Genomic DNA, 25464 nt, shown 5'->3' with positions numbered 1-25464 from the left:
CACCTGCACTTGTTTGTTTCTAGCTTGGAGCACCTGCAGATGGGCAAGGCAGGGTGAAGGCTAACTTAAAACAAATGAGATGTAAAGGAGGGGGCGCCCAGGCAGCACAGAACAAGATAAATGCATGTGCACAGAAGGAACAGGAGCTACCTTGCTTTCCAAACCACACCACTTGAGCCAGAGTCATTTAAAACCAAACACTGCCAGCTGAGAGAAAAGAATTTATTAGAAACTGTTAAACACTACACAAAACTAAATTTTAGAGTATTTTTTTCAGTAGACAGCACTCCAGCCTACATACACAGTACTGTGGACTTTGGACAGCCACCGTGCTGGTAAGGTATATCTTTAGGATGAGACATTCAAGCAGCATGCACAGTGAGAAAGGGAAAGGGGTGCAAGGGAAACCCTCTTGATTTGCGTAAGTTCACAGAAGGTACACTTTTGTAATTGTTTCCCACAAGGTAGTTTGGATTGAAGGAATCACCACTACCCCAGAGGCAGCAAGGGGGCTCAGCTCCCCAGCTCTGCTCTCAGTGCTGGTGCACGTTGGGAGGTTTCAGTAGAAGGTGTTTCAATAAAGAGAATTACACCTTTCATCCTACTGGAACGCAACCAGGACTCTGAGGTTGCCAAACTCCCCTTCTCACACAGAGACCAGCAGAGACCTTGCTGCTTTTCAGTGGAAACAGGAGCAGAGTCTACAGATTAAGGCAATGCATTTCTGTAATTCAACATAGAAATTGTAACAAACTCCATATTTTCTGATACATTCTGAAGTATTTAATTGTAAAAAATAAAGTCGCTACTCACACGCTACTCTATTTGGTATTCTTCATTAGGTTTTGAAATACAGTGGAGCATCACTATAGTCACTGCCCCAACAATGTGGAAGCCAGTGACAGCTTCTCTTCCACCCAGGAGCTACAAAACATGAAACCAATCACCCCTCCGTTCTCCCAGTTCAAATCCTCCCTGGTTTCTTCCACCTTCACCTCTCTTCCAAAAGAGGAAAAAAAACCCATGAAATATTTATCTGACTCCTGAAAGGAGCTTTATAGCAAGGCTCAACTGTATAGACTAGAAAAAGATATAAAAGTGATTAAAATCCAAAAATTCAGAGAAGGAAAATGTAATAAGTACGCATGGCGTGATAAACCAGGATACACATAGCAATTTGCTACATTTTTCAAAAAGTGCTAACCAATTTTAGCTTAAAATAATTCAAGAGATCTTACAAATTGCTATCATAGTGTAAAACTGAGTATATTGAAAAGCCTAAAACCTGACTTGACTGTAGAAAATGTATTATATCTGTTTCTAATTTACATAGCATTTGTACTTAGGCACACAAAAATAAATATAGACAGTCAAATGTTTCATTAAGTCTGCAGAAAGTTACAGTTAAAACCAAGCAATCAACTGTTGTGACAAACATCATGCTTTTACACCTCTGTCTCTACACCACACATGTACATGGATATCCCTTATGTCATCCTTAGGCTTCTGCAAAAGTTACTTAAAAGGTGAAACTGTTTTCTGCCAAAACCAGGTAATTTGGGAACTAGTGGCTACACAGAGATAATTCCTCAGAAATCTCAACTGATACTTTCTGTTAAAATGTTTTTTCCTGCTTCTGGGCCAGGAGGCTTTGGGCTGGAGTGGAAGCCAGGGTGATCCAACACCAAAGACTGTTATGGCACAACAGGACTGGAGGGTTAGTGACAAGATTTTAACAGCACTGTGTAAGAGTAAGGGAACAAATCGGAGTAAGGCTCCTTGGAGAAGGATCTCAAGCTGTTCTTTTGCTAAGGAGCACATGGTGATTGCAGTATTCCAGCAACCCTCCCTGCTGCTGCCTCAGTAAAACTGGTTTTACCTGAGCTGTAAGCTTTCCCCAGGCACATCCAGTGACCTGACAGCTGTTTTAGCTTTGTGGTACCTCTAATAACTTGTCTCCAGTGCTCAGGGAAGCAGGAAGACACTTGGCTTCCAATGGCATGGGCTCACCAATACCAGTCTGGTGATTCATGCCACAGTCCCTAATTAAAGGAGAAAGGTATCATACAGCTGAGATTGGCACAACTGGCAATCTGGTCGATTGGGAACCTAACAATAAATTCCAGCTTTCTTGATTTCACTTGAAGAAGAAACTTTTCTGTTTCTGAACATCTAGCTTTGGTACACTAATTTCCTGCTAGCCTAAGGGCATAACCTAAACTGAGGTTCTCAGTGTGTGGTGACTGAGGGCTTTCAACATATAAAAATTATTCAAGTTATCCCACTATCTTGAAACAAATTAAAAAACATCACAAACAATACCAAGCAGCATAATTTTTATTTGGTGTTACAACAGCTGTGCAGCACCCATGCTTTTGGGCACCACATTTTACTGTTTATGACTTTTCTTTTTGAAATCTAAACAGTTGTGTTCAGACAACTCTATGTGCTTTTTTAATATACACACTGTGACCCCTGCATTCAGCCTGTCCAGTTAACACTAGAAATATTTCTCAAGGCTATTAATTATTTCATCTTTGCTATAATTAGGGAGCAATCAAAAGAAAAAATTTACTTTAATCTGACTGATCACATGTACTGTACATACCTGTTCCAAACCCAACGTACTCCAAGTTTCTAAGTTAATGCACTCTCTTATTCAAGTCAAAATGCTGTACATCTAAGTATCCACACAACCGTACATTCCTAATGATTCTTCTTTACACCTTTATTCTTTTTAGAAATCTGTTTTTAAAAAGGAATAAAGAAGTTGCCCTGCAGATCTATATTTCTTTAGAACAAAACATCATACACTACCTTGAAAAATAGTTTTATCAAAACCAAATTCAAATCACTGTCATGTACAATTTTCAGTTAACAGTTCACATTGAAATTGCACTTTGCAGATAGAATAAAACTAAAAAATGAAAACATATTCTATTTCCTTTCACAGGAGACTGCCTCTTCAGGATTTTTCTTCCGTGAATGCTTGTATTTGTCTACATACGCTTTAACTAGATTTGCCACTTTTGCAGAATTAACTTCTCCGCTCTTGCTATGACAAACCTGCAACAGTTTAAAGAACAAAAACATCTGAAACATTTCCCTTGATTTGCCACAATCCCTCATTATTCATTTATTTCCCAACACTTCTGATTCTTCCATCCCAGGCAAAACATATTTTAAAACTCCTAATACTTTCCAATTGCTCCCCTAAATACCTCTGGATTCCCATTCAATTCTTCCACACAATAACCAGGTTCTGTTTTGAGAAGCCAAAGAAAGCTCTTGTGGATAGAGAAAGAAGAAAGGTATTTTTGCTTCTCCCTCTTCCCCCTTTCCAGCACCAAAGGGCTGTTCCCAGAAAAACGAGAAACCCACCCCAGAGCTTGCCCCAAGCTGAAATGCGTGCAGCTTGGATTACTGGACCCACTTACTTTATCTACAGCTTTCCGCACAATTTCTTTGTATTCCTCCTTGGTGATATCTTTGTTTTGGTAGAAAGGTTTGATCGCCAGCTTGACTTCTTGTGCTGCTTTTTCTTGAATTAACAATTTCTGAAGAGAAAACAAACTTGAGTGTTATATTTCACTGCCTATGTATCTTTATCAATCCCAAGTTAAAACTTAACAGGAAAAGGTTGCTACAGAAGATGAGAAAACCACCCCCCCCACACACACATTTCAGCTCTCATGGGAGCTGCCCGTGCTCTGCTAAGCACAGAACGTTTTCCCATAGCAATTCAAGTGACATCTATAATAGTGCTGATTTAAAGAAGATTACATTAAAAAGAGTCAGAGGCTAATCTGCGTTCTATGATGGCCACAAAAATATTACATACATGATGGTATGGAGTACATTACACTGAGGGGTTATTGTCATAACTTGCTATTTTTTAGTACATCAAAATGCATTTATATAAAAATTAAATTTTATGTTTTAATGTAAATCTATAAACAGTGTATATAAAATATATGCTGAACTTTGAACTTGCCTGGTCCTTCTTCGAGCTGTCTGCACTGGCTTCCACTGTTACACTTGCTTTGTTTTCTCCCAATTTTACAGCTGCACTAGAGCTCTTCATGTGACCTGATGACGTTGCATTACCCGAATTTGGTCCCTGAACTGTTACCACGTTTCCCAGGACTGCTGCTGGAGCAGGCAAAGCTGGAGCACTCATGCTGTTACTTACATGAGAAGCATTTGGAATACCCTGTTTTAAAAAGTTATCAGCAGTTAATACATCATTCTTCTATATGGCAATGGGCCTTTCTAGGAGTCTCAGCTGCTCCAGAACGAGCACAAATACTGCATGCTTTGGTTCATTACCTAACTTCCACACTGCTCATTATTATGGAAGCTACACACAATACATTAGATTGACTCAAAGAGAAAACAAAAAGAAAAGCTTGAAAAGTAAAGCATCTTCCATGTCACCACAATGGCTGCCATTTTCCAGCTCTGATCCCAGTAATAAAATACCCTGCAAACAGGCACAGAGGGTGTTAGAACAAGGGGAAGGAAGTTTATGGCTGCAGAATCAACCTGATTTACAAAACAAGGCTGTGATAAATTGACATTTTTTAAAAAAAGTCAGCACCTAAACACACCTGCAAAAGGTATCACCCAAAGCCACACTTGCATTCCTGCATCATACTGATGCTGCTTTGAAAACATCTATTTTCACGTTTGTTATCAGCTTGAACTTGCAAATATAAATACATAGGCAAGAGATGAAATGCTGGCTGAAGTACCAGGATCTGTTTTTCAGGAAAAGCCATTTTCTGGCCATTTCCAAACATCACCAAAAGGCACTGCACATACTTTGGAACTGAGAAATTAAGTAGCTCTCAGACTTCAGATAGAGACCGTTTTTAGCAAAAGCCCAGAACATCCTCCTGGCATGTTTCTGGCAGGCTACACTAAACGTTGCTTTTTTGCAGGTCATCACCGTTACTCTTTACACATCTGCATTTATCCACATGGAAAATAATGAAACAGGAATCTGAGCTCTTTGGAAAGGACACAGAAATGGAGCTGTTATAGTCAGCATGCTAACGCTCACCAGCGTGCTGTCTTCATTTTCCTTTCAGCAGGAAGGACAGGTGGTGTCCTGCAGTATTCAGTCATTTCTATTGTGCCACCACTGAGGGGTTGTTGAATGAAAGCTCAAAGAAAAAGCAGCAGCAGCTGCAAGAGTATTCAGGTTCATGGACACCAGTACACAAAAGCAGGTAAGAGCAACAAGTGTAACATGGACTTTACAATAGGTAAAGCTGCATTTTGCAGCAATACACAATCTTTACTGGAATTTATTTATTGCTACACTAGATACTCATTTCAGAGGTTTGAGGCCTATGTTCTGACTACTTACATTTTTGGAGGTTAAATATACTAGATTTCCAATCGTGAAAATATTTTAATTAAGACATGAGGCATTAATTAAATCAACAAGCAATCTACCAGCATTTTAGTTCCAGCAGTACCTTGTTGGTTTAATTTGCAGTGTATAAAGTTATTTCATATGGCCTGTAACCCCACTCAGTATTTCCCACAGCACTCAACTCTCCTTGTTGTAAGTTAATGACTATAAACAGATGACAGCAGTGAAAAGTGAGAATAATGCAGGCCATTTATCAGTTCACTTCAGATCTTTACAGGTGATGCATGAACAGAGGGCTAGAAATCGTTTGCTCACTTTTTCAACCTGGAATGTAGGGGAAAGTGGTTTAGGTTAAAACAGGCAGCAGCAAAAGAAAAGCACAAACCCCAGTCAGCTCCTGAAGAGCCCTTTACTTATCATAAATGCAATATTACATGTTCTTGCAGGGCCATGGGTTCTCCTCCAAGTTGTTCATATTCTTTTCCTTGATACAAAAGCTCTTAATGTAAACAGCCAGCTACAGGAGGAGCTCACATACATAAGAGTTGTTTTAAAGATATCTTGAGAGTCACAAAAAGATGGTCTGACCTGCCCTAAGCATGGCAGAGTCTTTTTGAAACTGGAGAAATAAAGTGGGAGTTAGATCTCAAACAGGGCATGCAAAACCAGGAAAATCAGGTAAGAAGGTAGAAGTAAAAAACACCAAAGAGACCTCAGAAATTATTAATTAAAAAGCTCAAAAGATTAAGCAGAATAATAGGGAAGCCACTGAGATGGTGACAGCTGGAGTATGGAAGTGAGGAAGAAATGGGTGCCATGTAGTACTTGGCAATTTTCCTCTGTTGATAGACCCCCCCATGGGATGAGAACTGCAACACAGAAGGTTAGATCACTTCCTACATGCTGCTGAAACGGTATTCAAGCATTTCCTAAAATGTTTAAATATCAGATTTGAAAGGGGACAATTTAGTTTTGGAAGCAGGTCACTTCTAAGATAAAAAAGATAATGGACAACACTGATGAAATTTTTCAGTGTTTCATTACCACAAAAACCTGGTTATGATGCTGTATGTTGTTACTTTTTAAAAGCTACAGCCCATATGCTCATGGATGCTTCCACTTCAAATTTGGTGCAGAGTGGAAAAAAGCAGGCAAGAGAGAAAGAAACTGCAAGTATAAATTTATGGTATTCAAGATAAAGAATCCTTAACTGGTATTATTTCACCACTGTTCTTGCCATGGCTTCTGATAAAGCATACCTGCAATTGTTTTCCATCTTGCTGTGAAGCAATGTAGTTGACTTGTTGAGATGGTGGGGGTGGAGGTGGAGGCGGAGGTAATCCCTGAGAAATATTTGTGGGAGCAGCTACCTGTATGAGAGGCACTCCAGCAGGGAGATGCATGGCCATTGGAGGGTGCATGTTGAAAGGATTTCGTTGCATATTCATCAAGGGAGGATGGACACCCACTGGATATGGGAAGATATTCATAGGTTGGTGCTGTGCATTCACTTGTGGCATTACATTCATTTGTTGTTGCATCATACTTATTGCTAACTGAGAGCCATCATTTTGCTGGTTGCCTTGGTCTTTGAGGTTTGGATCTGACAAAACAAAAAAACAGATTGTATATCAAGAAGAAATTCTGTACTTCATAAAGCAAAGTGGGAGCCAGGTGTGTAAACTCTTAATTAGGAATGGATTATCAAAAAGCTTTCTATAATCTGAGTATTTTCAAGATATTGCACAGCACTCACCACCACACGTGCCATGAAACCAAATGCTAGTTTCAAAGTTTAAAAAATGTAGGTTACTATGAAAGCCTGCATTTTGAATTTTTTTTCTATACTGGTTGCCATAACAAATCCAATAAATTATTTCATCACAATGAAACTGCAATTTTTCACCAAAGAGCAGGAAGACAACATAATTAACCCAGTAAATTTATCTTCTGCAATTGCAGAATGTTAGTCACACATTACCACATCAGCAAGTCTCTGCTCCTGATTCACACACGCTCACTGTACACTTCTGGTAATTACAGAAATACTCTGCTGGGATTTTTCACACTGAGCAATAAGTCATCCTCAAACCATTTAACAGATATTCATATTCAGAAAGAGTTGTTCAAAAACCCCATCATGGTACAACAAGTAAAACCCAGAAGTAAAAATAACCTCTTGGGGTAGCAGGTAGCACTTCTTAAATGAATTACTTTGATATCCCATCTTCTCTTCAACAGAAGCCAAAAAGTTAAAATCTAGATACAAGCACCAAGACTTCCAGAAGTCAATAACTTAGTTTGGAGAAATGATTGATATGCTGCAATTTAGATGTCCTTCCTTAGAGTCCCTTCCTTGAGGAACTCTGTCATCTAATTCACAGGGATTGCAATCTAAGGCCTTACATGTCAGCCCAAACCCTCATTTGTAAAGATAATGGGATAACAGAATCACTGAGGTTGGAAGGGACCTACTGAGACTCTCTGGTTCAGCCTCCCTGCTCAAGCAGGGTCAGCAAAAGCAGGTTGCCCTGGAGGACCATGTCATGATGGCAACTTAGCTTGTTTTATCCAGTTATCAGAGATGGTTGTACTATTCTCAGCTTCCAAAAGTGAATAACAGCATGACTGCTCCTGAACTACATTCAAAAGTCTCTGAATCACAAAATGCTTTCAGTTACAGGTTTGGTAGGTTTTCCCTCCAGCAGATAGAAGGGTGACAATGTTGCCTCAAAACTAGGAAGGCACTGATGCAGTTATCTCTCACAAGAGGGAGAAAACTGCTTGCATATGGGATGAAAATGCATAAAAATGAAAGGCAGAACAAGGAGAGAGTGCAAGAGTGCAAGTCTTCAGTGTCTTCAGAAATGGATTTCATAGTTCTTGAAGTCAATCCACATCTATCTTTAAAGATTATTTATCAGGGCATTAATAATCTGTGGATGACTTCTGAACTACTCAGAATCAATCTCATCCACAGTTCAGTTAACTTACTTTCTACCAAAAAGTTTATTTCTGTCAGGGCAGTTGTCTTTTAGATATAAAAACCCCTCCAAAACTGATTTAGACTGATATTAACATTTTGGAGGAATTTTAAAACTGAAATACAGTAAAGGCACTGGTTTTGTATTTATAAATTACCCTAAATTTTTTAAAAGCATTTAAACTGGACTACTTATCTAGGAGCAAGATAAATATCAATATGCTGCTTGGTCATCTCCAAAATCTGCCATGTGGGTCTGCACAGGCAAATTAATGTATTTTTGAAACAAATTAGCCTTTTTAAAGTTTTGCAGATGCTAAAAGCAACTATGAAGATATGCTTTCTCTTCAGCCAAATCAATTTACTTCAGCAGCACTCTTCAGATGCAGTCCTTAAACCTGAACTTGGGCTTTATGCAAAACCAAGAAGCCATCAAAACACAAGAAATCACCAAATTCCACCTTTACCTCTCCATATTGCAAAAAGAGTATGGATTCACCCAAAATAATTTTTTAAAGAACTTATCAGCAGATCAGATCACAGGACAATGTGACAGGATTTTGTTCAGCTATTGCATCTGTGACAAAGATATCATACTTCAAAACCATTAATACCTTGTTCAGGTGTCTCCTCTTCTTGTCTCATTCCCCATCCAGACTGTGGGCTTGATGAATTGCGTCCCCTTCTTGAATAATAATTCTGCACATCAGCAGGTAAAGTCTTCCTCACAGCCCAGCTGGATGCAGATGTCCACCCAGACCTGTCAGCAGGCGTTTCGAACGAAAACTCTTGCTCATTCTTACGCTTGCATGGCTGCTGTTCCGAGAACCTCGAAGCTTCATTCCCAGAACCATCTGAGTTCCCTGAGAGAGGTTTTCTGTTTTGCCAGTGACTTTCACTCTGGTCTCCATACATGAAACCACTTCGGCCACGGCCACCTCGGCCATGCTGACCTCTCCCTCGATTAGGAATCCAACCTGAACCAAAGTTTTTATTCCAAGACTGTCCTGCATTATCATGCCTGCTCTCTTCCCAATGTGGTTTCTCTCTCTCTCTGTTCCTGGCCTCAGGAACAGAGTTTATCCTCTCCATTACCCAGTCTGGACAATCATTCCTTTGCTTATCTGAAGAACACTGATCATCATTGCTTTTTTCTGTATTATTGTCCTTCTCTTTTTTAAGATTTTCATTCTGTTTCTCTTGATCATTTCTCCTGTATCGATCATTTCCTCTGGGACTTCTCCAGCTGTCATTTGCCCATCTGTCTTTCCATCGAGGTGAATGACTTTCCCTCTCATTTCTAGTGAATGAAGAACCTTTATTTCTAGTCCTAGATCGTGATCTTGATCTAGAGCGTGACCGTGACCTAGACCACCTCCTATTTCTTCTTTCTCTGTCACGATCTCTTCTTTGATTATCTCTGTCACTGCTTCGAGACCTAGATTTTCGCCTTGGAGATGAATCCTTAATTCGTGATCGAGAAGACGATCTCCTGCTTTCCCTGACAGTTTCCCTTTTGGGAGATCGAGATGGTGGTTTTTTCTCATCTTTGAGTGTGTCTCTCTTTGGAGAACAAGATAAGGATCTCCTTCCCTCTTTCACAACTACCTTCTTGGGTGATCGTGAGCCCCTGTCTCCAGTTGTCTCCCTTTTAGGGGATGGTGATTGAGATTGCCTGCCCTCTCTCCCAGAAGGAGACCAAGTTGTCGATGGAGAGTGAAATCTAGATCTTCTAGTTCGAGCCTTTTTCTCTTTTTTGAGCTCTGGCTGGGACTCTCTTGCTTGAGGAACAGTTTCATCTTTTTCATCAGAACCTGACAGAGAGTTTCCCACATCACACTGTAAGGAGTTCACTTCTTGCTCTGTACTCTCAGGTGGCACTAACTGCTCAATCTTAGGTTCATTCTGGTCACTGCAAAACGAGTCACAGTCCATTGGTATCATTTCATTGTTATCTTCACCAAAATGTTTATGTTCAGCATTTACTGGTGGAGACTCTGACGTTCCACCCTCTTCAATTTCTGAAATGGTGTTTTCTTTTGAGGGCTGTTCTGAGGTACTGTCCATAGAAATACTGTGTATTAATGCAGCTGGTTCTTCATCTTGAACAGGTTTTGTATCTGCACAGTCTCCTACTGGTTTTAGTTCAGTCTCAGAATTATCTGTTTCCATGGCTTCGGGATGCTCAGGCAACTCACTTCCAGGGCTCTCCAATGGCTGATCTTTTCCCAGAGGATCCAAATGTTCCAACAATTCATTTTCTGGACTAGCTATGGGTTGATCTACTTCTGTCAAAGTTTCTGTGTTCTCCATTAATTCTTTCTGAGGACTACATGATGTCTGATCTACTTTTTCAGAAGTTGCATGGTCACATACATCATCTTTGGGACTAGCTACTCTTTCCACTTGTTCAAGACTATTTTCACAATTGTCCTGACTGTCAAGATCTGCATTTTTTTCAATAACATCTTTTACTTTAAATTCCTGACTTTCACTTCCTAAAGTCAGTATTGGGAGTTCTTGAAGAGAAAGACTAACATCTGCATTGCCTGAATTGTCTTCATCTCTGTCACATTCTCCTGTAGTTTCCTCAATTTCTGCATGCTCACTACAGCTTTCCAATCCATTAGCAGATTCTGTTTCTACATTATTCTTCTGTGGGAAGCTTGCATTATTGCTTTCATTATCTGACTGGTGGTCCTTATCTAAAGTTAAGACTGCTTCAGGCTCAGCAATGTCATCATCTTCCACTGAGCCACAGGGTGATTTTTCAGAACGTGCAGAACGTCTCAGTTTCTTTTTAACTGCAGGTGTTTGTTGTTTAACTGCTCTTTTAGACTTGCGTTTTGGAGGAGCATTCTCTGCTTCTGAGTGAGTTTTATTCAGAGATGGGTTATTGCTTTCAGGGGCACTGCAAGCAGAACTGCTTGATCGGGGGGAGCTCCGAGACTGAGTCAGAGCCTCATTTTTGCTGTTCCGTGCAGACCTTCGCGTAGGAGTAGTAGCAACTGATTTCCTCCTACTTCCTCTAGTACCAGATGAACCAGAAGCTTCCTTTTTCTCTTCTCCTTCTTGGGTACATGCAACAGCATATCCTTTGCCTAAAGATTCTAATAAAAACAGAAGACATTAAGATTTGATAATAATCATTTATCTGAACATATTTAAGAACATAAAAGGGCCTTCTGCAGCACAACAGATATCCTCCAATAATACAATTTAAGATTTAGATGTAATACTGCCACAGCTTTTTTTCTTTTTTAAATGAAAACTGGTTGTTTTAAAGAACAGAAACAAGGTAAAGTGACACACCAGACATCTGAACACACAGTTTAGAAGCAGTGCTGGCATGGCTACATGGACAGTGACAGCATGCACAGTGAAACTGCTATTGAAATGGCTGCTCAAAGATAGCCAGCATTTAAGCTGTTAGAAAAGTTATTAATTAACCACACAGCAGTGTTAGCATATAGCAGTTCCTGTCACTATAACACAGGCTTGTTGTTATGAAGCACAGTACTAGAGAATGGGACATCTTCCAGTGGCCACCAGTGGATGATCACATGTGCAGCAGTTGATCAGGTACAGCAATGACAGTGCAAACTTATTCAGTTATAGGGCAAACTCTGCCACAAGACACCCAAGGTGCCAGCAGCACATACAGTGTGCAGCCTACAGTGCATTAAAAAAACAAAAGCTCTACAAAGAATGACAAAGGCACACCTAGCAAGCAGCTCAGCTCTTGTGTTGATACTGCACTAATTTATTTCATGCCATCTACCATTTGACAAAAGTCTAGGTAGGGAAGCTAAGGGTTCACTGCACAGGGAAGACTGCACTGTCAGCTATGAAAGCTTCTGGTGGACAGCTCAGGAATTAAAGGTTAATGATAATTAAGAAAATATACTTGAATGTAATACTTCAGAACTAAATTAATTTCTTGGGATGTCCATTAATTTGTTTCACACTTTGTGCAGATTTCAGGAAGCATCAAGGATGTGGTGCTAAAATGCATTTTTTCATGGCTTCAATTTCATACACGAACAGTGCAAACTAAGAAAGATTAATTGCTATAGATTTTGCAATAAATCTCTCACATCACAAACGTGTGATTTTAACTCTGCACATTATTTCCCATGCTTCTGCTACAGCAAAAATTTGGCTACTGTATTCACAAACACATTTTAGAAAAGTAAGATTGGAATAAGAAAACTAAGTAACTGCAAAAAAGCCTCTTTCTACCACTTACTACTTTGTTAGCAGAACCAAAAATGCCTATCACTGTATTAAATGCAAACAATAATTTCAAGAGAATTAATTCCATAACCACCTTGCTCGCTTTTAAAAGAGCACAGGACTACAATCACATGCTCTGACCTTCCTCTCAAACACAGTAATTTGCCTGAACATGAAAAAAAAAAAGGACTGGTTCTGGATTTTGCATGTCCAATGATCAAATAATCACTTGAGAAAATGAAAACCCCCCAACATCAACTTTATAGAAGGTACCATGTATTTAAAAGAAAATAACATGACGGTAAAGAACTTCCAGGGAATTTCAGGTGACTGACACTATTTCGTGTATCTACTCTAACAGTCTCACCAATCATTTTGTTACAAAGTGACTTTGCAGCGGTTAAGTAGCACTTAGCAACAGGTGGCTGTTTCAGACTAATTATGTCTTCAAACCTATTACAATAGCCAGGAAATCAAGTCAGATGTTACATGACATTTCAAATTTTAATATCTGTGATTATTTTCTTCAAGGGAGAAGAAATCTTGCAATAATTAAAAAAAACTCCAGCAGAATACCAGTGGGATGTGGGAATCTGGACAGAACTTAAAGGGGAGTTATTTTTCTAGCACATTCAAAATCTACATGTGAAGCACAAATCCTTTTTTAGCATGTCCTACTACTTGTAAAATTTTAACAGAAAAGCTTCACAAGATTTGGACTTGCACCAAATAAAAGGCATTCCAGCTCAATAACTCTTTACTGAAAAATATTTTAATCACACAAAAACTGCATAATGCCAACATAAATCTTAGTGGTATTTGTAGATACACTAAAGCATTTTCAGGTCAAGTTATTAAAGCAGACTATTTAATGGTAGCAGACTACTAAAACTGCAGCAGCTACAGGCATGATTCAGACACTATAGTTATATGGTCATTATTGATATTTGTATGCCTCCTTGTACAACTCTGGAAGCCAGAGTCAGCTGTTACTCTGCTGCAAAACTGTATACTTTAGGTGAGACCAAAAGTTGAGAGAAGCATAAAAGGAAAATAAAAAATGCTTATGCTATGCTGTTTCAGGCACAATTTAGTAAGAAATGAAATAACCAGTTTGCATCTTTTTTAAAATGTATTCATTGTCTTCATTCTCCTTTTCTTCACCTTTTTAAAGGTCTGTGTCCTTTTATATATATATATATATATACTTGCTGTGCATCTCTAACAATATTCAGATTAGGTTCCTCTTTGCCTTTGTCTTTGCCTTTTCTTATGCATGCTGTCCTTTTACTCAGATGCTATATAAAAATGAAATGGGGTAGCAACACTCACTCAACAGAATGTGACTAAAATCCTCAAGGGACATCTTCATGTCCACCATCCCCTTGTTTTACTAGGAAATTTTAAGACTCTTAATTCCTGCATGCTCCTTCTCAATAGAAAGTATTTAAATAAAATGTGAAGATGACTTAAAACTCTGAATCTTAAAACACCGTAGTATGTTGGCACTAATCTTATAATTCAATCTTTGTCCACAGTAAAAGCATCAAAATTCTAATCAAGACAAACGATAAGATTCTGTTCTAAATATAATTTTTTTCATGCTTCTGGGACATCCTAACAAAAAAGCTTGACTATAGAAGTGGAAAAGTAGACAGGGAAGTCAAGAGGTATGAGCTGACATGTATATTACTAGAAGCAAAATAGTTAAGGATCAGCTACAATGCACTGCCAAACATCAGAGACCTGAGGAAGCAACCTATCCATTTTTCACTGGGAAATGTGGAGGTGAAACACATACTTTTAAAAAGAATAAAGAATATGAATGCAACTTTTTCATCATCCTACTACTACTTAATTCCTTCCAGTAATTTATTTTGACACAATTTTCATAAGCCAGGAGACCCAAATCTGTCCTATCTGCCTACTAGACAAGTGAAAGTGGTGTGATTCCCAATTCAAAGAAGGTATTAACTCAAGCCTTATAAAAGACAACTCCTTTGTTTCCACTTCTTTGAACTTGTGCAGCTTTTTGGAAGAGAAACTACATTCTTGCTGAGCATGGAGACAGAGGCTGTTAAAGTAACTGGAAGAAGGCAATTCCTTCCATGTCTTGTCTTCTGCTGCTTTCCTGACAGACCATGGAGCTCCAGCACTTTTGCAAGGTTTTGCCCAGTAGAGCTTGTAGGCAAACTGAAAGAGATCCATACACTTCCCTGCTTCCTGACTAATGTTCTTCCCTGCTAGAAAGGTTTGTTTGTCATAGCACACAATATACCTCTGAAATATGCCATTCATAATGCATCAAAATAAGATTTATCCTCGAACAATAGGAAATGATGAAAGAAGAGCACGAAATGTTGCAATTAGAAATGGAATGAAGTTACATAAATACTTATTAATTTAATCTTCAAAAGAATAAGTTATACCAGCTTTGAGGTGGATGATTAATGCTCTGTACTCCAAATTCAGAAATTAGGTAGCTGACTTTGAAATAGTACCAAACTGCATCAAAAGAGATTTTTTTCCCCATTAAGTGTAACTAACTATGTTTGATTTCTAATAATCATATTTTAACAATGCTCCACATGAGCTATAAAGAAAACTTACAAAAAAAAAGTTTACCAAAGTTTTCCAAAGGCCTGATATTTGTTGGAAAAACTCTTCCAGCCACTGCAGAAGAAGTGAGAAGACAGGTCTCAGCTTCAACTCCACAAGATATTAAAGGAGCACTGCAAAGTAAAAGCAAAAGCAGTGACATAAGTTGTTTTGGCTGTTTGCAGCAAGTCTTAGAAACAATGCACAAAACCAAAACACATTAGGCAACTACAATCCTTTAAACTTCATCATAGCTGGAGAGAAACACATAGCTGGCAGTGAACAAAACTTTCCTTGTCATATTTAATTTCAGATTTATTTTACTGCCTAATCTATCAAAACTGTTTGAACAAGGTATGTTATGTTAAAGCAACGTACATCTGGCTTTCTTTATAGTCAAATATAGAACAGCAACAGCCCAGTCCAAAGTAGCAGGTTATAGCACTGGAAATAAGGGAATGAGTGCTGATTCAGTACTTCAGCAGAACAGCAACCATTTCTGCAGAAAAAGGAGAAACTGTCTACATGAGAATTTAGAAAATACTCCTTTATTTTTTTTCTTCATACAAACAAAAAATATATATTTATTCAGACTCCTTCAGAAAACCTTGGGCAAAAACAGAGTTTAGTTAGGGATCTACAATTTTTGCATTGTGGCTGAGTTGGAATGAAACTTCTCCTAAGAAAATGCAAATGTAATAAATTTATTATTTCAATCCTAGATGCAATTTTTATTGTAATTTTAAAACTCTTCACTTGCAATTTTAACTTTAATCTTTTTATTAATACCAAAAAGAGCAAAGAGATATGTAATGAAATTAAGATCATAGAACCAATTTCTTATTGTGTTATTTTAAAATCAGTTATTTTTATGGTTCTGCTTCACAGTCACAAAAAATATCCTTAGGGCATGCTTTTAACACACATCTGCTCTCTGACAAAAAAACCCATAGAATTACTTTATGTTCTCTGTTTCACTTGATACAACTCCTGTTAGCTCTTTTTAGATGCAAATTTTTTTATTTTTTTATAAATTATTTTTTATAAATGATTTATAAAGGATTTTTTTATAAATGATTACAGAAAAAGTGATAGAACCAACCCATGAAAGTAGGGTAGAGGGTGCTCTGGAGAATCAGAATCAGATTGATGTTAAAGCAAGCATAGTCTGATATCTAGGGACAGAGATAATTTTAAAAGCTCATTAAATATTAGCTTCCAAATAGAAAACATATTCAAACACACATTTCTGTGAAAAGGTGACATATTAAGAGGCACAAGTCAGTGGAGTTACTGTGTTTGTCACAAGTACCAAAAAATTATTAAGACATACAAAAAAGAATCTATTGACATAAAATCACCCAGCAGCAAATACACAAAAAATTAACAAGTTAAATGCAAACATAGTCTCATGAAAATAATATTCTATCTAAAGACCAATTTGAATTAATCAAACTCCAAACCAGAAGTATAAACATCCACTACGAGTCCAAAACACAGACCTTTCAACTCTAGCAATCAGAGATGAACAGGACAATTCCAGTTCTTGTCTCTTCTGTCTGATCCCTGAATTGACTTCTGTGAATTCTGTACTGAAAGACAAATTTCATAAAAGAAGTTATAAAAAGTAACTTTGCACTATGATAATTTTGTATTTCAGTAACTACTCCTACCAATTACTTTAATTTAACTGCATTAGAACTTTCAACAGTCATGATTAAACTATGCATTGGTTATTGCTTAGAGGAAAAATACAGTCTCAGCAAACACAAAAGAAGTCCTAAACAAATAAAGCAGATGGAATGGAAAACAGGAGATGAAATGTGTCTGTTGGAAAGTTGAAGGATGGAGAAACTTTGCATCCTTGACTAATTAATTCTGTTGCATGCATGGCAAAAAGTTCATCTTTTACAGACTGTCAAAAACATATATAGTACTTTTTTTTTTTAATTAGGCCATATTATTCAAATAACATGCTTTTAGACTGTTCTTTTTCTTCCATTTATTCAATGAACAATTTATTTATACACCCATTCTTAAGTTAAAGACTTAATTGAGTATTTTGCTTAATGCAAAATTGCTTCATGGATGTTTAAAGTATTCCTCCTGGAATCAAACAACAACAACAAAGAAAATTGTTTCTGATACAAACCAGGATATTTACCATTAACTTTTTTGGTAACTGCTGTTGTAGTAACAGGGCTAAGCCTTTCCTATCCAAGGCTTCAATTCAGCAAGGAAATAAACATGAACTAAAATTAAAACTCTTGTGAAATCAATGAGGTTAAAATACTCAAGTGTGTGCTTCTGATGCTGAACACATGACAGAAATTGGGGTGTGCCTTTTAACAGTACTCATATTAAAATATTTGTGTTTGTCCTTTAACTGCTCTTTATCAATGAATAAATACTCTGCCAATCTTCAAAAGATTTCAAAGCAGTATATATACAGGTAGGAGCAGAAGGAAGTTAAGAATCCACAATTCAGTTACCCATCAATTTATATGAAGCACTAGTACACACTAACCAGTCATTTCTACAGCTAAAAAAGGATTCTTCACTGCTACCACCAGCCAGAAGTGTGCTGAAGAAATTAGTTCTCATGCGCTCATTCCAGCAGGTCTGTCTTCTGGGCTACACAAAAAATAAATTATGAATTAAAGGCACCCAAAATAAAATAATTAACACAAAATACATGAAGATACACTGAAATTAAATTAGGTCAGCAAGAATTTAGTTCATAAAAAGCAGACACCATAATAGCCCCATAAGTATATGTAGATATTTGCAGTTAAAGCAAACAAATTTTCTCTATTCAGTCTCTAAGTTTTCAACAACTGCTCTTTGCAGATAAACTTCATATTTTATATAAAGCAAAATCTTTCATGCTCCAAACAGACATTATGAATAAATAACCCTGATCCTCACTCTTTCACAATTCTGCTACCTAATGCACCACAGTAAGCACAGCTCAAGCACCTTCACAGCAATTCACCAAATATTTTGTTTCAAATAACAAGAAAACCTAACGAGGATAGCTGGGATTCTCCTTTGCCCTCAGGTAGGATTATGGAACATGAAGATTGTCTAGTGTGTCTAGTTACTGAGCCCTCACACAGAGGCACAACACTCAGAATCCACTTTGTATTTCAAAAGATACCAGCAGCACCAGCAATTCACATTGCTAACAAGGCCCAGCCATGCGCTGTGTGCTGCTGCCATTTGCAGGGAGCTCTGCTCTGGGCACTGCACCGGCTGCAGGGGAAAAACCAAACCCCAACAACAAACCATCAACAGTCCTCCAGGTACCCTTCCCACACTAATATATACCTACACTGATCCATGTTTGTCACAGCACCTAAGGGGCTCATACCACCTCAAATCTGACTAAAACTTTCCTGTTCATTCCCTAGGGTGGTATTTTAGTACAGGAACTTAGAATACTCCTGTAATTTTAATTCAGAAAAATGAAAAATAAACTTTGGAGTGGGATGTATAAGAATACATGTCTCAATATGCAGAAATTATCCATATGCTCCATCAAACTTTGGCACACAGAGCTGCTTCTGCAGGGAAAATGCCCTATTTTATCAGTGTAAAAATTTCAAGTTTTGCTTAAAAAACTGTTGTGTTTAAATTTAATTTTAAGAATAATATAATTTTTTAATATTAACCTTTCTCCCTCCAATTAAAAGAGCTATCCAGATGTTCCACAAATATCCTTTTGTAGTAGTTGCTAGTACACCATGGCTTTCTTTTAAATTTTGAACATTTCTTGGATAATGTTCAAAATTTAAAAGAAATTAAAAGAGTCCCGTGCTTCCTCCTGAAGGTTTTTAATGGTTCTACTTTTGTTTATGCACCTTTTTTTTTTGCTACAGGTACTATTTGAGACATTAATGCTATTAGACACTTCACCATAAATCAGTAAAACTAAAAATTAAAGCATTCCCCAGCCACGAAGTCACATTAGTGGCTGATCTACCGTTAAACCCTGTCTTTCCAGATCAAAACCCCCTCAATGCAGTGAAATATACTCTAAGTTTACAGGGCAACAGAACCCAAATTTCCAAATACCTGACTTAGAAGGGGCAGACTGGAAGTAACAATATCCCTGACAACTATGGTGTAATGAGCACCAAACAGAAGTCACAATTCAGGCCATCTGCTGCTGAAAATACACAGGATGTGCCCCATACTACATGAAACAACAAAAAGCTTTTCCTCCAAATATTCAAACTTCAGGTAAGATAGAATGATGGCAAATTATGGCATTTACACTGCAGAATTAAATTTATGGCCTAAAACTTGCACATTCATTTACAGCTACAACTATGAGTAAGAAAGCACTGATCAAAAATTTGTGTCTCAGAGACACAAAGTATTTTTGAAAGGAGGGATGGTAGAAATCAAACGAAAGCCTTTACAGCTCCTTATAAATCTGGCATCTGGTGATCCTGTGTTTATAGGCCAAGATTTATAAACAAGAAACCTGGAAACAAAAACCTTCTTGACAGAAATGTCACATTTAAAAAAATCCCAATTTGATGCAAACCATAATGTCTACATCAGATTCACATAAATTACTTGGTTGATTACATCTATATATTTTATTGAAAATAATGAAAACCTTCATATAATGGTGCTTGGCTAAAATCTTCCCAAAGGAAGATGAAAACATCTTCCTTTGGATGAAAGGAGACGAACGAAAACAGGGTTCAGGATCTTATAATGTAACAGCCTAATCTAAATGAAAATATTTACCACCACAAAACTAATTTTAATCTGAGAAAGAAGCTCATATAACCCAGCACTATATTCTAATTACTTCAAGACAAAAAGAGACAAAATAAAAAAGTTTTAATCATACCAAAATGAACAAATTTTGGAGAAGAAGTTGACCTCAAAAAAAGGCAGGAAGGTAGTCTTAAAAATGCTCTAATAAAAGAAAGCATTTACAAATGTTTCCTTTTCAGAACCAACCTTGTTCATCTTCACAGAGAAAGCTTTCTTGTTTTGTTTGTCATGCAAAATATTACCTGTGAAACAAGGAACAAAACTTTCATCTTAACTTTAACATATTCTTGATTGTTCATCAAAATCATTAATGCAATAGGAGGTTAATAAAATGTGTATCTTGAGTACATTTACAATGTTTACATACAATTGAGTAAAATGAAAATGCACACACCTTTACAATAGCTTTTTAGATACCAAGCAGTTTTTACCTCTTCAGTTATTTTCTTTATTTCCTAAGTTATGAACAGACTTATCAAACAACTTTTATTGAATACACCCCTAAGAACAGCAATCTCAAAACACACCTAAATGTTGCTTGTGTTTGAACTCCCACCAAAAAAATCTTCTGTGAGTAAAAGCTAGTCATTAGCAGTTCCCCAGCTGCCTGATGCAGAAAATTACTTGAGGCTGAAACCACATCCATTTGAGTTGTGACTGAAATTGAAGAGGCAGTTTTCCAGTAATATAAGAACAGGAGTTTCACATACTGCAATTCTGCTCTAGAAGTTCCACATTTCTACTACTTGGATTTTCAGTTTTATATAAAAATGTAAGCAATTTTAAAGAATTAAATTGGGTCATCAAGAAAGATAGTCTAGAGTTCCTTAATAAAACACAGCAATTCTGGCAAATACCAACTTACTGTATTTTTTCTTCACAATTCTGCTTAATTTTATTGTTACCGGCCCTCTGTCTGGACATACAGCTCTTCTGCAAGACCAAAAAAAGACATTAAAAAAGCCATTTCTAGGCATCCAAACAAAATATTCTCCTATTTGAAGGTAATTTTATTCTTTGCACATAAATCAAGTTCTAACTACTATTAAAATCTGAACTTGCATATCATCTTTTGTATTTCAAAAGCCATAGTGTTTCAAACAGCTTAGAAAAAAAAAGAAAACCAATTTACACAAAAGTTAATATCCTGTACTAAATCAGAATGCTGAGATTTGTTTGATTTCATGGCAACATGTGAAAGATGTTATAACCTGCTTCCCTTTAAGAATATCAGTCAGTGTTGATTCAGAATGGTGAATCTTATTTTCTTATGAGTTAAAAAAGGTAATTTACTTCCAGTTATCTTTGCTGTAATGAAGTCTGCTTCACATTAAACTTCAAGAACTCTGTAGTTTTCATACATTCCAATAAACAGACTTTAGATAAGCACTATTTAGCAAAATTAATCTGTGTAATCCTCAGCTTCCCTTTATACAATGCAGCAAATGTTACAAGATAATGTTTACTAAAACAGAAAGGTTATTTCTATATAACAACAGAAATGTTCCCTCTCAAGCTTACTAGAATAAAATCAGTTCTTGACTACAACTATGTTTTACAGAAGAGGAACATCACCAGTGCTTATGATAATATGCAAGAAAAGTGGATCTTTGTTTAGAGAAACAAACAAAAAAATATTTATATTGTTAGAATTTGATGTAGCCATACTTCAAAGGATTGTAAAATTTTTCAGAATTGCTGGAAAAATGCAACTTTCACAGAGATCAATGCAAGAAATACATTGCCCTTTACTTCTTCCCTGCTATTTTAACTATTTAAGTGGGAATTACAGCAATGACAAAAGTAAAATTAAACTATTACTCATGAAAACAAACATATTTTAAAATAAAAATAATTTTACAAAATTTTCAGGCTGTACATGTAAAACCAATTGATTTTATTTCTTTTGAATATTCCAATTCCAACGTTTGAAATTACACGGCTGACCAACCTCACAAAACTTCTCATCTTCACATGGCTGTAAGTTTTCTTATTGCAGGCACAGTTTTCCTCTTCCTCCTTCCTTCTTAGTTGTTTTGTAACCTGAACCTGTGTTGTAAAATAGAATCAACCCAATCTAGAATGTCATGACACTTGGGCTTTAAATTCATACAAAGTCTCTTCAGGTCTGTACAGAAATTAAACTCAAACAGAAGGACTAGAAAACATTTCAAATCCTACTTCTTTTAAAGCAGACATGACTTTGATTTCACAGTTTGGAGATTTCATTTTCTTTTCCATAACATAGAAAAACCTACACCTTGATATGCTATTGACAATGTCTGAGATGCATACCACAGAACAAAAAAATCCCGAACATTCCAACTGCCATGGCAAGTGTCTCAGAGCTATGCACTAGTTTCCATTAAGAATCTATAAGCTAAGTTTTTAAAACTAAGTTGTTTGTTCAGAATACACAAGTTTCACCTTGGGAAAATGCTGAACTACCACTCAAATTAATATGCTTCCTCATAATTCAAACACACACAATGTTCTTCTAGAGTAAAATGACTGAGGTTTTTTTTCACATCTCAAAAACACTGAGAGCAATACAACTTTTATTTCACACTGTGAAGTTGCTTCAATGGCTACACTGCAATTGCTTGCATTAGAAATTTTGTATTTCCTCACCCCCAAAATCTGGCTTTTCATGCAGCCTCCTAACATATTAGCATGCTAATTGTGAATATCACAAAGAAAGCTGCCAGTCTCCTGAGAGCACCACTGATGATGCTGACCACTGTGTCTGCATATCTTGGTACACATTCCACCTATTCCTACAGTTCCAGTGGCTCTTTTTCAGGGAAGGACATTTTTCTCTGCCCACCTGTTTACACTGCAATTCTGTGAACAGACAATCTTTCAAATTATATTTTGATACAGCCTTTATACTTTTCCAAATGTAAACTTCAGTTTATCCCATTTCAACTACTTCCTTGATTCTTCAGAAATAAAGAAGACAAAATACACAAGCATGGTTTTCTATGAGAAGGAAGCACCTTTAGTTGGCAGCATGGCTCCTTTACAGGTGACTGCCTGGGTCTCCAGAAATACAAGAAATGAGTAGTGGAAGCCTGTTTTCTAAATGTCATGAAGTGCAAGACCAGCAGCTTATGAACTACTTATAAGCATAATTTCATCACAAAATTTTCAAATTGAACATGGAATTACCAGGATCTTTCTATATGCATTTTCAAGATCAACTATCAGAAGAGGTTTTTTCCTACTTGATAAACTAATCTCTGTATCAGTATTTTTAATAACAATTCAGAACTGAAAAAAAATTCAGATTTTGTTTGAAAAAAATTTAACATTAATTGATCCTCTTGTGTTTTTGTCTGGGAATTGGAGGCTGTGAACCCAGAAGATTCACCTCAGCTAAAAAAAAAGGCAGTATTGCAGGATAATTGGTATAGTAGTTGTTTACAAAACCTAGTTTAAAAAACACTTTGAGACCAATTACTATACTTCTATTCTTGGATATATCATGAAAGCTCAGAGATACTACAAAGTAGCAACAGCAGCTTTATGATTATTATTACTATGGTAAAAGACTTGCTCTGAAAAAATAATTAAGAATAATTCCTAGCTTCAAATATGTAATAGAAACATTGAAACAGCAATTAGTTTGTTAAGAAAGCTTATTTAACACAACACATTTCATTTTATATGAATGAAAGGCTGCAGGAAAGGAACTGGGACATTCCTACAAGGGGACTTATTTAAGAAAATAAGTCTGGAACATACCTTTATCTGGTTATCCAGTGCATCCAGCCTGCACACTGCTTGAAATGGTCTGCGATCAATAGGACACGAAGCCTGCGTCTGAAAAATTATTTTTCTTATTACAAACTTGGTAATGAGTTAAGAGAAGCCCTGGAATTTTCTAAACTTTTATTCACTATTATAGTATCTTAGAGAAGCATACAAAGTCCCAATTTGTTCACAGTGAGGATGCATTTGGACACATTATTCATACACTCAGTATTTTGTTTTATATAAGCAGATAGCTCTTTCAGGGAAAAATTTAAAGGAAACCAGAATATAAGCCAGAAGTTGTGTTTAGAAAAGGAAAAGCATTTAAAGCATTTTACATCAAGTTACCTTCATTTTCTGGTCTTTTAATTCCTTTTAGGTAACTGATTTTATACCAATGTGTCTCAATTTCAGCTGGGATAAAGCTAATTTTTCTTAGTAGCTGGTACACTGCTTTACCAGATTAATGTTGATAACACACTGAAAAGCATAACAATATGCAAATGTCCTCTACATTTCATATTGTTCTAACATTTTATTTTCAACAGGAAGTGGGCTGCATTGTGTCTCCCTCAAAACATAAAACTGGTAATACATAAAGCAAACACTGGTTATAACACATCTCTTTTGTTGCAGTCAGCAGACAACAGATTCCCACATGTAGTACATCCAAAGTTTTACGAATCAATTTTCAAGAAAAGGGAACTGAAGGCTATTTTACCTTACTGTTTGATGGAAATAGCCATTTATTGTTTTTCCCTGATCATCTAAATGCTCTCTTATTGAGGCTGCACTACATCAGATAAAACACACACACACAGAACAATAACACATTATTAAGCATGGAAATGGGAAATTTCAACTGAAGTGGCAGGTAAGTGGATCACGTAGTCAATCAGCTTTAAGAAAAATCCACATTAGATATTAACTTTTGCTGTAAGAGAACCCTTTATCCCTTTTAATTCCAGACATGTTTGCTGTGGGGGTGTGGTTCTTTGTTTGGTTTGGGGGTTTTGTCATCATTACACCCTCCACACCCACCTAAATTCCACTGGCCTTCAGAGGCTCAGTTCAACACCTGTAAAACAAAATAAAAAACCAAAACACACCCCAGTCTCCAGCCCTAATTCATTCACAGAACAAGATCCAGTACAGGAACTGCATGCCCTGAAGAGGTATATAATTTCTGCAATTTAGAGAGCTACAGGGTATATATGCAAGCAAGATGCCATACTAGAATTACATAAGAAGCTAGGAAAAACCTGCATAAGAACTCTGCCCCAAAATCCAGTTGTGAACTTCATTGCTGTTTTTTCATCAGGCTTTCTAATTTTCCAGTTAATTCTGTTCTTTTCTCAATTTCAAGAAGTGCTCAACTTCATTTTCACATACCAGCCCCCAAACATGGAGCATTCAGGAAGTTTTTGAGCTTGATTTCAACTGAAGTAGATAAAACCAAACAAGACTGATTTTAAAAAAATCCCCAGGGGTAGTTTCAGGTATAAGCTGTTGAACAAGAATGTAAGTTAAAGCCATCACCTACCCTTTGATGCTCTGGTATTTTGTCCTAACTAAAAACTTCCTCTTTTGGGGGATACCATTGTTCTCTGCAGTGTCATGGCCCCAGACAAGAAAAGCATATTGGGTAATTAAGCCTGTTCCCTAAGGACTCAGATAATGAAGACAGTTCTTGTCCTGTAGTCAAGGTGCA

General features: G+C 36.9%; 1 protein-coding gene across 2 annotated transcripts in view; it reads right to left on the bottom strand.

The window, feature by feature from the left end:
- Nucleotides 1–288: 288 nt before the first annotated feature.
- SCAF11 (SR-related CTD associated factor 11) overlaps nucleotides 289–25464 on the bottom strand; it is a 50609-nt gene continuing 25433 nt past the window's right edge. The window contains exons 4-16 of one of the 2 annotated variants that reach the window (XM_058804968.1): nucleotides 23745–23822; nucleotides 21949–22046; nucleotides 20863–20930; nucleotides 20184–20239; nucleotides 17728–17834; nucleotides 16703–16792; nucleotides 15228–15334; nucleotides 8981–11476; nucleotides 6930–6986; nucleotides 6643–6851; nucleotides 3995–4213; nucleotides 3438–3557; nucleotides 289–3066 (exon numbers count right to left, since the gene is read on the bottom strand). In XM_058804968.1, coding sequence (XP_058660951.1) covers nucleotides 2938–3066; nucleotides 3438–3557; nucleotides 3995–4213; nucleotides 6643–6851; nucleotides 6930–6986; nucleotides 8981–11476; nucleotides 15228–15334; nucleotides 16703–16792; nucleotides 17728–17834; nucleotides 20184–20239; nucleotides 20863–20930; nucleotides 21949–22046; nucleotides 23745–23822 — 3834 coding nt within the window. In that variant the 3' untranslated portion in view covers nucleotides 289–2937. Of the gene's footprint in view, nucleotides 3067–3437; nucleotides 3558–3994; nucleotides 4214–6642; nucleotides 6987–8980; nucleotides 11477–15227; nucleotides 15335–16702; nucleotides 16793–17727; nucleotides 17835–20183; nucleotides 20240–20862; nucleotides 20931–21948; nucleotides 22047–23744; nucleotides 23823–25464 lie in introns of both variants that reach the window. The other variant, XM_058804967.1, reaches the window with a different exon arrangement.

This window comes from Ammospiza caudacuta, chromosome 5 (assembly GCF_027887145.1).
Source record: "Ammospiza caudacuta isolate bAmmCau1 chromosome 5, bAmmCau1.pri, whole genome shotgun sequence".
In the NCBI taxonomy this organism is placed as follows: Eukaryota; Metazoa; Chordata; class Aves; order Passeriformes; family Passerellidae; genus Ammospiza; species Ammospiza caudacuta.
This window is presented reverse-complemented; position numbering and strand designations above follow the sequence as displayed.